This window comes from Lepidochelys kempii, chromosome 2 (genome assembly GCF_965140265.1).
Source record: "Lepidochelys kempii isolate rLepKem1 chromosome 2, rLepKem1.hap2, whole genome shotgun sequence".
In the NCBI taxonomy this organism is placed as follows: domain Eukaryota; kingdom Metazoa; phylum Chordata; order Testudines; family Cheloniidae; genus Lepidochelys; species Lepidochelys kempii.
The window spans coordinates 190,635,312-190,649,064 of NC_133257.1; the positions used below are offsets into that span (position 1 = coordinate 190,635,312).

The 13,753-nt window shown below is 38.9% G+C and overlaps 1 protein-coding gene and 1 long non-coding RNA gene across 2 annotated transcripts in view; one reads left to right on the forward strand and one right to left on the reverse strand.

The window, feature by feature from the left end:
- LOC140907384 (uncharacterized) overlaps positions 1-13,753 on the forward strand; it is a 105,375-nt gene that overhangs the window by 1,752 nt on the left and 89,870 nt on the right. The window lies entirely within an intron of this gene.
- The window catches only part of BFSP2 (beaded filament structural protein 2), a 50,993-nt gene continuing 49,130 nt past the window's right edge, over positions 11,891-13,753 (reverse strand). The window contains exon 7 of the mRNA XM_073333212.1: positions 11,891-11,959. Within this exon, the coding sequence (XP_073189313.1) occupies positions 11,956-11,959 (4 nt within the window). The 3' untranslated portion in view covers positions 11,891-11,955. The remainder of the gene's footprint in view (positions 11,960-13,753) is intronic.

Sequence of the window (13,753 nt, forward strand, 5' to 3'; positions counted from 1 at the left end):
ACAACTTTTAATTTCTTAATTGGCTGGGCTGGATTGGCACTGCTGACCTACAGGTGAAAGGCTAATTGGTCATTAGCGACGGCCTGAAGCATTCAGAGTAGCAGCCATGTTAGTCCGTATTCGCAAAAAGAAAAGGAGTACTAGTGGCACCTTAGAGACTAACCAAGGAATCCGATGAAGTGAGCTGTAGCTCACGAAAGCTTATGCTCATATAAATTGGTTAGTCTCTAAGGTGCCACAAGTACTCCTTTTCTTTTTGCTGAAGCATTCAGTTCTCCTTCAGAGCTAATTTTTACTTTATTGAAAATAAGATTGCTTTCTTGAAATACGTTTGTTTAACCAAGTTCTGATCTTTTTAGAGCACATGCAGGCAAGGTCTTCCACTTTCTGTATACACAGGCAAAAATATCCCCACTGTGCTTTCTCCTCTTTAAACAAGCGTTTTAATAAGTATCCCACCCATTTCTAACAAAAGAGTTCTCACTACACTAAAACAAATATTGATACAACAACCAAAATACCTATAAATATGTTTTGTTATATAAAATCATTTCAATATTTATTGCATGGGCTTCACACTGACATATGTCCCGCCCTGCATGGGCCGTTAGAGTTATAATCCATAAGTTATAACCTTCAGATACATGGCACCAACTGCTTCTATGGGAGTTGCATGAGCATCTGCCATTAAGTAGAATGACCTTTCCTATTAGCATGGAGGCGGTAAGAGACTCATAAATCTCTACAGGAGGCCTAACCACTAGAAAGGGACAAAGATCTGCACTGTGTTAGCATGGGTTACCCAAAGAGATAATTTATCTCCTTCCATCTGAGAAGTAGTGTGGTAAGGTGTGTTCTATTTCTACCTCTGGTCTAGTCTGATGTTACATTTTCCCACTTGTCTGTTATCATAGCTGTAAAATGAGTGAACAATAATTATGTCTACCCAAAGGTAGGGGAAATGATGCCTTGGTTAATAAGGGTTAGGAAGTGACTAGAAATATTCAGAGCAGTTAGCAGAAGAGCTGGCATTAGACACATGAGCTCTCAGAAGACAATTTAGTGCATCTTCCCATAGGCAACGCTGTATTGCAGGGTCTTGCTCTTGCTTTCTCCCTCCCTCCCTCAAAAATGGTGTAACATATTGCCAGTTGTATAGGAACAAAATGTGTGACTGTCAAATCCTGGGTAATACTTGGTGGCCTGGTCTGGGAGGAAGGGGTGTCTCCAGATGTGTGAAGGGGTTTAGGGTTCCAAATGTATGTGGAAATTGTGGGATGGGCCTCTGGAGGTGAAGGGAGGGGTGAGAGGGAGAAGCGGGTGAATGTTCAGTTATGTGTCTGCCTCATCCACTTCTCCAGAAGTGGAGATTTGAGGGGAGGGGAAAAGTTTCCAGATGTGACATTTACTTTTTCTGGGCAGGTAAAGGTCTACAGGTATGAACATTTTTGATGTGTCAGGATGGGATTGTTAAGGAAATGTCTCTGTTAAATTACCAGGAGTTCATGTCAGAAGCCTTTGTTGTAAGTAGCTTAGTAAAAACATGGTGAACTATTGTATTCCATTAAAGATTATTATTATTTCTATAATGCAATAGGTATGCATAGTTCTTCACAGACAATAAAAAGTGAAGTTAAGACTTTGAATTCTGGTGAGCATCTCATTTATTTACTCCTTGTTCAATTACTTCAAATTTGATAAGTATTCTGTCTCAGTCCCAAAATTAAACTACCAAATTTGAGCTTGGATTTTACATGGGGGAACCAAAACTGAGTTTATAATGGAAATAAAGATGCAATATTAACTATGGAATAACTGCCACTGTATCATAATAGGATTTAATTTCAAGTAGAATGTATTTTTGGTTATTGAATCCACCCATGTGGAGTTAATTGCAGAATCTGGGCCCAATATATTAAACTGAAATGTATACATAGGGGCCATGATCTGACTAGACCCTCTTGGGGTTTGTTCTGTGGATCTTGGAGGGGGATCAGCATTGGCTTTCAAGTTGAATGTTAATACAGGGGTCTGTCTTAATTTGGTACAGTTCAAAATTTTCATGAATGACTTGGATAATGGAGTGCAGAGTATACTTAAAATTTGTGAATGACACCAAACTGGGAAAGTTGCAAACACTTTGGAGACAGGATTAGAATTCAGCCCTCCCATTTCTATGATTTATTGTCAATGGCTTATTGTTGTGGTGTTGCAAAATTCTGGATTATCAGGTATGCTGTTTGATCAAAGCCTGGAACTGAGTGGCAGAGACCCTATAGACATAGTAGCAGATCCGTTCCACTCAAGTAAACATTACAAACAGAACCTTTTTTTTTTTTTTTTTTTAAAGCCAGATACTGAATTTGTATGCACTGGAAATGAATGTTTTACTGCAACATTGGACCTGGGTGGGAGTGAACCTCATTTTACTCTGATATCTGGAATCTAGTATATATTGGAAAGGTAAGAAGCCATTGCTGTTATCTATGTAGATTGTCCAGTCTTGTTTCTAGCGTTGGGTAGCCCAATGGATTATAGTGCTGTAAACTGATTTGTTCAGCCCAGTTGATGAACTCAGGCCTTCGAAAAGTACTGCACACTTCTTAAAAACCAGGTGTAATTACTGCTTTCTGTTCTTTCTATACTCCTAACTAATGAACAGATATAATGAAACACATTTTTACTTTTGGTCAGTTACTGTGTATATACCTATTTGGCATACTGAAAATTCATGTTAATGCTTGTAGTTATAAGGAAAGATCTCTCTTGAGCAAAGGTAAAGTAGCAGAAGACATTAGGGAAATCAGTTTGCAGGAGAACATAAGTATTTGAAAAGAGAGAGTGGGAAAGCCCCCTTGTCAAAAATGTGGCATTGGTTTAAAATAGGAAAAGCATTTTTTCTTAGATATATAAGTGCATTGGCCTAGTACAAAATGTGTACTGCACACAGGCCTGCTCTTTAGGAAATACCTATTTTTGTGAAAAAATGCAGGGACACTGATACTAAAAAGTTCGGCCTCCAATGGACAAATTAAGAGGTGGAAATAAATAAGAATGAGATGTCATATGTTTTGGGACTCAACACATTTTGAAGACCAGGATAAAACTATCAGCAACGGAGATAAACCTTAAAATGGTGCACTTTTAATCATGTAAAATTCTTACTGTATGGTACGTTTATTAGTCTGCCATAACCAGAAGTATCTGCTGCTCACGTGCTAACCAGAACCAAAATTATCTGTCAAATATTGGTAGCAATATTTATATTTCCTATTTTTAGTGCCATTTTATAACCTGGATATTTTTTTCTTAGAGTAAAATTATGTATTCCCAAACTTTGGAAGATAGTGTTGGATAGATTTTTGCCTTGATGGATTAAAATACTACTTCCACTTAGTGCTTTCCGTCCATAAGTCTCAAAATTCTTGAATAAAGAGAAGTGTCATTGCCATATTAAAGAAAGGAAACTGAGGTATAGAAAAGTTAAGTGACTGCCCAAGGTCATAGGGCACTTTAGTAGCACAGACAGAAATAGTTTCAGTCCTGAACTACACTGTAAGGAGTAAGGACCAAATTCTTCCCTGTCATTTAGGGTCCAGTCCAGTTCTGATTGAAGTTGAAGACTTACTGACTTCAGTGGGAGTTGGACTGGGTCCTTACTCCAGGCAACCAAACATAAAATTTTTACCTGATTCTCTTCTATGAGTTACTTATGCATGCAAATAGTAGATATTAAATATGATAAATCTGTTTATAAATTCTAGTACATAATTGTGGAAGCCCAAGAGAAGTACATTTATTAATACAATATTTTAGAAATGTACATCTCCCTGACTGGCAGAAATGTGTGTTCATATTCAGTTTCACAGTAGTAGTTATAAATAGGTCCGTGTGGCTGCAGATAATAGCAGGTCCTGGGCCCTAAAGATTACAAGATGGCAGAAAATTGTAGCCATTATAAACAGTGTATTACACACATCTATACCGGCAAATATTCATATTCTTTGTTTTTTGAACAATTAACTTATTTTATTTGAATTTCAGTCATGTGTGTTCACCTAAATTTTTGCCTTAATGCAGATGCATGCTCGTTGTAAGATGGTTTTTGTTTTATTAAAATTAATGTGCAAAATGTATCCCAGCCTGCATTCTAAAATATCTGTGGCAAAATAAACAAGGTTATTGCTGATGTTGGCAGAATCTAAGGGTAGCCACGAAGAACTTAACAAGCACATTCCCAGGAGGCAGATTGTTCTCTTTAGTGTTAAGAGCTGTGGGACAGGGTTTGGGGGAAGAAAAATCTTCCTGAAGAATCCTTTGCAGAGAGTTCTCCATGTCATTCCATGGAGGGAAGCAGAGGTTTCCCCCTGCAAGCTTCACTCCTCACCCTTGGATCCTTGGCCATGTAGTGCTTGGAACACACTGTGGGCAATGTGGAAAAGATAATGCAGTCTGGGGAAACTGTGTATCACCCCCAACTTAACCACGCTTCCCTCCAGCCTACCTACTCATCACCCCTTTTCTCAACGTGGACCCTGAACCACAGAGAAAGCACTACTGAATCAGGGTGGTAGGTTTTTTTTTTTCCCACAGTTTCATAGACATTAAGATCAGAAGGGACCATTATGATCATCTAGTCTGATGACACGTCCTGCACGATGCAGGCCACCGAATCTCACCCACCCACTCCTGCGATAAACCTCTCACCTATGTCTGAGCTATTGAAGTTCTCGAATCATGGTTTAAAGACTTCAAGGTGCAGAGAATCCTCCGGCAAGTGACCCGTGCCCCATGCTACAGAGGAAGGCGAAAAACCTCCAGCGCCTCTTCCAATCTGCCCTGTAGGAAAATGCCTTCCTGACCCCAAATATGGCGATCAGCTGAACCTTGAGCATATGGGCAAGATTCACCAGCCTGATACCCAGGAAAGAATTCTCTGTAGTAACTCAGATCCCACCCCATCTAACATCCCATCACAGGCCACTGGGTAACAGGGTCATGGGAACAGCTGAGTCCCCTTCTGCACAGAAGGAGGCCGATCTGCTTGTGGAGAACTCCTCAGGCAAATGCGCAAGGACTGTATGATTTGGCCTTATATCACTCTTTAGACTCTCAGTCTAGTACCTGGGTGAGTTAGGTGTTTTAAGGCTTAAAATCTGTGGCTACCTACATAATTGTAGAAAGCCAAACCACCCCAGAATTTGCTGCATGGTCTCCTATTACTGTCACTCTTCACTGTTACCAGGCTTTCTCCATACTCCTTATTGACTGTAGTCAGCATCTTGGCAGCAGCTTATGGAAGTGTGGACTTTTCCAGCTCATGCCGTTGGCCAAGTACCCTTCGACCAGGTACCTTTTGTCCTATTTCCTTCTCCCATGAGAGGTCGAAAACATGTGTTCCTTTTGATCAAGAATGATTTGCAACAGATACTCAAGTGACAGTAGCACTAAAAATATCTCCAGAGGCATTTTTAAATAGAAAACAGAGAGAAAATTGAAAGGTACAAATCATATCTAGTCTACAGTTTGTATAACAGCCCTACAATATTAGTAAAAAATTTTGTGCTAACAGTTTGCTGTGGTTTAAGCCAAAGAATCAAATCCTTACATTTTTAGAGTCAGGAGACTGTCAAGCTATTTCTGTCACTCTTTTTCTCCCTCTCAGCATCTCCGAGATCAAGTATCTCTTCCTCTTTCCTAGTGAAATTCTTTGCAGTTATACCCTTAGCTGCCAACTTTATATTAAGTAACAAAGCCATTGCTGCTGAGACTTTCTAACTAGTTTCTAAGATTTGTCACAGTTATCCTTGTGTATGTATTATACGATGCTGCTTTTATATTTCTATATATTATTAGCATTGACAATCTGTGTGCTTAGCTTAGATGGCTTGATCCTGTGCAGGGCAGGTGCTAAGAATTGTATAGGTTAAAAATTATGAGCAGAACAAGGGAGCACTGGGGAATCTCTGATATTTAGAGCAGTGTTGAAAGGCTGCCAAATTATGTGCGTCTTGTAGGTAGGTGTAAGGTCTAATCAGGGAACAAGTAGCTAAATAACTTATTAGATCATCCTGAAGTCCATTGCTCCCCAGGTGCATCCATGCTTCTCACCCCCCCCCCCAACACCTTGTCTGTTTGCAAGGAATAGAGAGACTATGCAAGAGCTTGACACCTAACTGCTCAGTGTGGAGTAATAGACCTGCTGCTTGAACTTACTTGTGCCAATGCACTACTTTCACTTTTACTCATAGTGAGCTTGCACATCCTGCAGTGCACTGTGCAATGACTTGCAGATTCAACAGTGAAATGATCCAAGCTGGCAATCAGTTTCCATACAGCATGTTTTCCTTTAACTATCTTGGTAGATAAACTGGTATTGTCTTCCATATTGCCACTAAAGAAAGTGCTGCACCTGATCCTGAGATACAGAAATGTAGATCATTTACCCGACAACAGTTTTTCATTAGGCAATTATCGATAAACAACTCCACTCTGTTACCAGGGCTAATGTGAACCTAATGCCTTTCTGCTTCTTTTGTGTCATTCATCTCTTGCAAACACAATATCATAAGGCTGTGGAATGGTCCTCTCTTGATTACAGATTTAATACTTGTTAGGAGCATGGTACTGATAGCTGTTTCAGCTCTTAAATCTGGAACTGACTCAGCAGAAACCAAAGAAAACAGTAGCACCACTTTACTAAGGCATAATCTGTTGAGGCCAAGATGCTAGGATGGAATGGATTATGCTTTACTGTCATATACTATACTTACCCACAGGGACCTAGACCCCAGTCTCCAGCCTGAACCTGGAAGACTACATAGCAGTGAAACAGGCCCATAGCCTGAGCTCAAGTTGGCTGTCATGGGTAGACATGGGTAACCAGACATTAAGTGTGAAAAATCGGGACAGGGATGGGGGATAATAGGAGCCTATATAAGAAAAAGACCCAAAAATCGGGACTCTCCCTATAAAATCGGGATATCTGGTCACCCTAGTGATGGGGCCAGCCATGGGTTTTTCTTTGCAGTATAAACATACCCAATGTCTCTGTAAGAACTGAGAATAGACCTACCATCTCGAGACTCCTATTCCTGTGTTAACAATAAAACCATACTGTTTCCGCATCCTTAGCTTTCTGTTTTCGTCTCATCTCTTTGTGAAATGATGATAATACTTTAGTAAACTGCTTGGATACTCCCAGATCAAAGGCACACAATAGATGGAGCTTGAACACTTTGCCAGACAGCAACTACTAACCAGAGGACTATATGTACTAGACAGAGTCTATTTAAAACAAACAAACAAAAATATCAGGAAGACAGAGCACTAGCAAGATCCAAGGGCAATGCCCTAGTGAAGTCCCTCACAGCTGTTCGGAGGTAGTAATTTACTGGGATTCCTGCCAGGATTGTCATTTGAATCTGTTTGAGGGCTTCATCCTTCGTATCAGCCTCTGGCTATTAGGTGTTTGATACAATTTCAGACCCTCACAGTTGGAAGGAAAAAGTTTTCTTGCTCGTTCCTCCTAGCCATGAATCATCAGAATGTACTTAATGATGGATAAATGTGTTTTGTTAAGGTCTAAAGTTTTTTGAGGAGGGTAATTACACAATTATAGTTTGAAATTTTCTAGGGATTTTTTAACATTCTTTTTTAGTAAAAGACTGTAAAATCAATCCACTAATAACACTGATGTGCTCAGATTTTCACATTAGGATTTTACACTAGACCATATGGTGGAAACTGCAATAAAAGTAAAGTTGAAAATGGGAAAGTTAATGGAAAGAATGGTTCTTTAAAAAAAACAGTTTGAAACACATCCTAGTTGAAAAATGTAGGTCTGTATCTAACATAACAATTGCTAGAATGGAGAGTTGGGGCAAAAGTGACCTGGGTTGTGACCCAGGTGACCTGGACATTCAAGAAGCCAAAGTCAGCAGACAGTTTTGAAAATTTTCCCTTTAATTTGCCTGAGCGTCAGTTCCCCATTTCTAAATATTCCCTATAAACCACTTGTATTGTGAGAATAATTCATTATTATTTGTATGGTACTCAGATACGCTGGTGATGAACACCATAAAAATACTGTAGATACTGTATTCCTGGATAAAACTAACTCTTTTCTAATGCACTTCATAGGAAAGAACTTTGTTTAAAAGAGCCAGTTGTACTACATGTCACATATCTGGGAGACTACTTTGATTAGCTCTTGGTCTTTACTAAGGGAAGAGAGGGTCACAGGAAGTTCAACAAAAAAAACTGGGAGAACCCTGACTCTAAGTATTAAAGTTGAGGAAGGTAGAACACAGATGTTTTTCAAGAAACTGTTGCAATTCCAAAGAAAAAAGATCTTATTGGAAAAATAATTTATATTTTACGTTACAATTCAAAACCAGATCCAAGATATGCCAGATCTTTTGAACCTAAAATCCAAGTCCACATTGAAAAAAAGACCTCTGGAAGATTCCCTATTTCACATAAAATACTCTTAAAATAAATTAAAGTAGAAGACCCAGGATCTTGCTTGTCAGAATGTGGCTATAAACTCATAAATTCACACGGGTTATCTCTGACAGTGAAGTTTACAAAAATAGGTTCACATCAGGGTAGTTGAGGGTGCTTTTTCATACCTGTTAATGAAGCATCATTAGAAACATCAAGAAAATGTTCCAAGAATTAGTAGCACCAGTATGATATATCCTTCCTGCCAACAGATTATTCATTTAATGATTTAAAGCAGCTGCTCACTGTAATTATAGTACATAAAAGGCAACTGCCACCCTCACCCTAGAAATAGTCTGGTATATGAAAACGCAAAAGTGACTTGTAAATTCAGTCTTCTTCCTTATATTGCAGAGAGACTCTATCAAACTTGGAAACTCACTGAATCTCAAGTTGAGAAACAACTTTGATTTGCTCTTGGTCTTTGCTTGACAACTGGCCTGTTTGATAGCTCTTATACCTTAAGGATTCATGCTATGCTTGTTTTCTCTACTGTTATTTGTTGAAGTCAAAACCAATCCAGGACAATATCCATTTTAAGTCAAACAGTGGACACATTCCATCTGATCTGCTGTGCACCAGTTTGTGTATAATTATTTATACTGTAGCAGCACACACAATTTCCGAGGTGCTGTACAAACATATAGGAAGACACAGTCCCTTTTCTGAAGATTTTACAATCTAATAAGAAAAGGAATATATGAATGTCACGTGAAATGGATACAACATACAAGCATGGGCAGTGTGTAATGGAGGCTGGGGCCATGGCTGGTGCTTGGGGCTCCTCTGGGCAGCTGGGGTTTGGGTGGGGAGGCTTGGCTGGAGTTTGGGGCAGCTTGGGCAGGGCTCAGGGCGGCTTGGGCGGGCCAGCCAGGGCTCCTCCAGCTGCAGTGCGGGGCTCAGGGCTCCTCTGGCCCTGGAGGGCAAGAGGGGGGCAGGGGCAGGGCCTCGGGCAAAAAGGGGTAGGGGGCTAGCCTCCACAAACGGGGGGTTTATGCGCTGCCCACACATACAAGCCCTTTTCTGTTGCGTTTAATGAGGCATATAGTTATTTCCCATATACTCCTCTATCTAGCTATTTCTTGACCAAAATCTTATAGGCGTCACAGTTGAAATGGGTCTGTCATAACCATAAGGGTAGCCCAAAATTCGTCCTTACCTGTAAGGGGTTAAGAAGCTCAAATAACCTGGTTGGCATCTGACCAAAAGAACCAATGGGGACAAAAGATACTTTCAAATCTGTTCCGGGGGAGAGGCTTTGTTTTGGGTTTTTTGTTTCTGTGTTTGTTCGCTCTTGGGACTAAGAGGGACTGGACATCAATTCATGTCCTCCAAACCATTCTGAACCACTCTCTCATATTACAGAAATTGTAAGTACAGCCAGGCAAGGCGTATTAGTTTATCTTTGTTTTCTCAACTTGTGAATTTTCCCTTTGCTGGAGGGAGGTTTGTCCCTGTTTTGTTGTAACTTTGAAACTAAGGCTAGAGGGGGTTCCTCTGTGTTTTGTGCATCTTTTGTTACCCTGTAAAGTTATCTTCCAACCTGATTTTACAGAGGGGATTTTTACCTTTTTTTTTTTTTTTAAATAAAATTCTTCTTTTAAGAACTGATTTTTTTTTAATTTATTTTTTATTTTAGTGTCCAAAGATCCAGGGGTTTGGGTCTGTGTTCACTTTGTAACCAATTGGTTAGGATATTATTCTCAAGCCTCCCCAGGAAAGGGGTTGTAAGGGCTTGGGGGGGATATTTTGGGGGAACAGGAACTCCAAGTGGTCCTTTCCCTGATTCTTTGTCCAACTCACTTGGTGGTGGCAGCATACTGTTCAAGGACAAGGTGGAATTTGTGCCTTGGGAAAGTTTTTAACCTAAGCTGGTAAAAATAAGCTTAGGGGGTCTTGCATGTGGGTCCCCACATCTGTACTCCAGAGTTCAGAGTGGGGAAGGAACCCTGACAGGGTCCTAATGAGAGATTAAATGAGGAGAGGTTGTTTTATGGACTATCTCAGGAAGGATGTTGTATGCCTAGGGGGTTGGTATAGAGGAAAGGTTAAGATAGTGTTGAGAGAAACACATTAACAGGGTATTAAGGCTGGCATCACTGCTGATGAAGTATAATAAACCTGGAGTTAGTTTGTTTTTCTCATCCATTTAAGGGTCTTTGTAGCTTTGTTTTTTTTTAATTAAAAAAAGAAAAACGTCTTCAGATTGTGACTCTTTAAATGTCTTAGCAACCTTTGATTTCATGTAATGATGTATATCAAAATATCCCGAAGCAGATATGTGCCAAGCATTTATTTCTTATCTAGTTGTTTATATTGTAAAGCCCTGATCCAGCAAAAACATATGTGTTTAGCTTTACTTATATGAAGGGATTACTCTCACAAATAAAAGTTCATCATATGCATAAGGGTTTGCAGGAGTGAGGCCAAACTTTTATATTTCTCTGATTAAATAGTAACTGCTTGAACATTTTACAGAGTATATAACAATATTACAAATACAATAAAATGAGAATATTAAAATATAAAAAGGAAGACTAAATAGTAGAGGTGATTGGCAATAGTATGCAGATTGCTTTGTCACAAGCGCCAGTTCAAATATGCTCCAGGTCAGTCCATGCAATTGATGGGTGACTAGTGGCATATGAGAAAAGTTAGTGATCTAGCCCCAATTGCTGCAAGGTGGTCATATTACAAAATGTACCACTATGCTTGCACTAATTACCACTCATGTTAGCAAGCTCAGCAGAAAGGCCAAAAATTGAAGGCACATTGAAAATTAGTTACCCTGTTTTGTCTTAGGTGAAGTTTCTTCTGGAAGAGAACTAAGGTATGTTTTCAGAGCGATGTAGGGAAGCTTGGTATTTCTGCTGCCCAAGTTTTACCTACTGTAAAACTAATTGCATCAAGTTAATTTCATGCTTTATCAACCTCAGGTTTATTAGTGCAAATTAAATTTCACACTAATGAGTCCAAGTTCTTGTGAAGCAACATGGAAACCTGCAGTTTCCATTCATTGCAGTAAAAATACATTTTGTACAATTTGCATAGTGGGAGAATAGTCTAATAGTAAAGTATTTGTATTGCAAAAAGAGATGAATAAACTTTGTGAATAAAAAGAGGACCTTTGCTGTTAATCTAGTACCTTTCAGCAGCACTGAAAAGTATTGGAGAATGATTTAAAAAAAATCAAACAATTGCAATGAATTATTTATTTTTATTATTATAATTTTAACACCATGGCTAACTTGACATCTGTCAGCAAAGCATACACATGAGGAAGAGACCCTAATAAAGTTGTTCAAGCTACAACCTACTTAGATTGTTAAATCAAACTGAATAAAGCAGGCTGCTTTGATGGGTTTGTGGTTTCTACAAACATTTTTGTCAGTGACATCATCTTTTGCTTTGAATTCCAACATTGTCTTCTGTGGACAGGGAATTTCAAAATCAACTGAAAGTTTAAAAAAAAAGAATAATTATTATTTTTGCTGGTTAGAGCAAGTAATAGGAGGAAAGGGGAAATTGTTGGACCAAATTCTACTTTCACATCCACTGGTGAAATGCCATTGGCTTCAGTAGGATTATACCTTCAGTAACTGACAACACAGTTTCGCTTAGTCTATTAATTTACCTCACAATGAGTGAAATTTAGCCCTTCACAGAGGACCTTCTTAAAGTTTGTGCATCACTTCAGTGCATGGTGGTGAATTTCACCCAGTAACTTTATTCCTGCTCTTTGAGAACATTTTGATCGTTATTAAAATTCTACCATTGCTATACATTCATCTTTTAAAATGTATTAATATGTAAAGCATTTTCATTTGTATATAAGCACTTTTGAAGATTTGGACCAGGAAAGGTAGTATGTGTATTTATTAGAGATCAACATGGACCAAAATTCATGCCCAACACACATGTAACTTTACTGAAATTTAATTCTCCATCCAAACTTTGTGGCTCAGGCCTCTTTCTCTGTCTTCACTCCCACACATCTCCCCTCACATAAATGAAATTCTCCTCTATACAGAGGGCCAGAATAAGGTCTGTAGACTACTTAAGTCCCCTTTCTCTAAGTACCGAAATGGCACGTCAGAAGTGTACAGGTCTTTTTCTGGCTCTCTGCACATAGGTGAATTTTACCTCAAAGAAACATGGGAATTACACCACTAGGCTGCAATAGAAAGTCTTGCAACTCTAAAAAGAAAACAGGAGGGAATCAGTTGTTTTAGTTGGAAGATCATTACAAGCATCCTGCAGAGCTTTGGACGTAGTTAGCTGTTTGAATGTACAATCCCACTGCATTTGTTTGAAAGAGCTTAGAACAGAATTGCAGTACCTGTGTTTATCATGATCAGTTTGCTCCATTATATTGTTCATAAGACAGTAGGTAGGTTCTGTGCAATAGCTGATACTGGGCATTCTGATGATTAGTGTAAACTGGAAATTTCAATGTATGTTTCAACACTTTCCCACAAAACTTGGAATGAAAATCAGCAGAAATTTAATTTTTTTTACTTTTACTTTCTTCAGCATTTTCACAAGGTGCATTTGCTCACCTTGTTGCTATCTTACAGCCCACTCAGAAGCCAATTACAGTTGTGAAATTGGGTCTTCTATATATGGAGGATCAAGACCTGACTAGCACCAAAGTATTTTCTATTAGGCAGGAGATTATGCTGTCTGAAAAGCAAACCATTTTAATGAGGGCCTGTTGACAGAAAACTTTGATTTGGAATGTGAGGGGGGAGGACATGAGTTCTTGTAGGCTCTGTGGCTAATTCTGATGATTAGAGATCTCCCAGAAGCAAATGCAAAAACACTTGAAATGAATTTAGAATTTTTTCTCCAGAGGAAAATTGTTCAAAGAAAAAGAGTGGATTATTTTTGTCCACAAAAGATATAGATAATGGGCCAAATTCAGCTTAGACCCCCACAATTCAACAAAGCGTTTAAGCTTGTTTCTGTTCAGCAATGCACTTAAGCACACACTTATAACTAAGCATATGCTTAAGTACTTTTGCTGAATTGCAGGGGCGCTCAGTTACTCCTCAGTTGAGAGCAGAATATAGTCCATGTATTCTGAACCAGAATTTGAAACAGTATTTTCTTCAGTGATGGAAAATATGGTATATTTGATAGTAAAGCAAGAAACAATCAACTTAAAGAAACAAATGTTACCCTTGATAAATATTAGAACATAGTTTAAACATTAATCACTAACCCAGATCACCCTGGTGCAAGACAA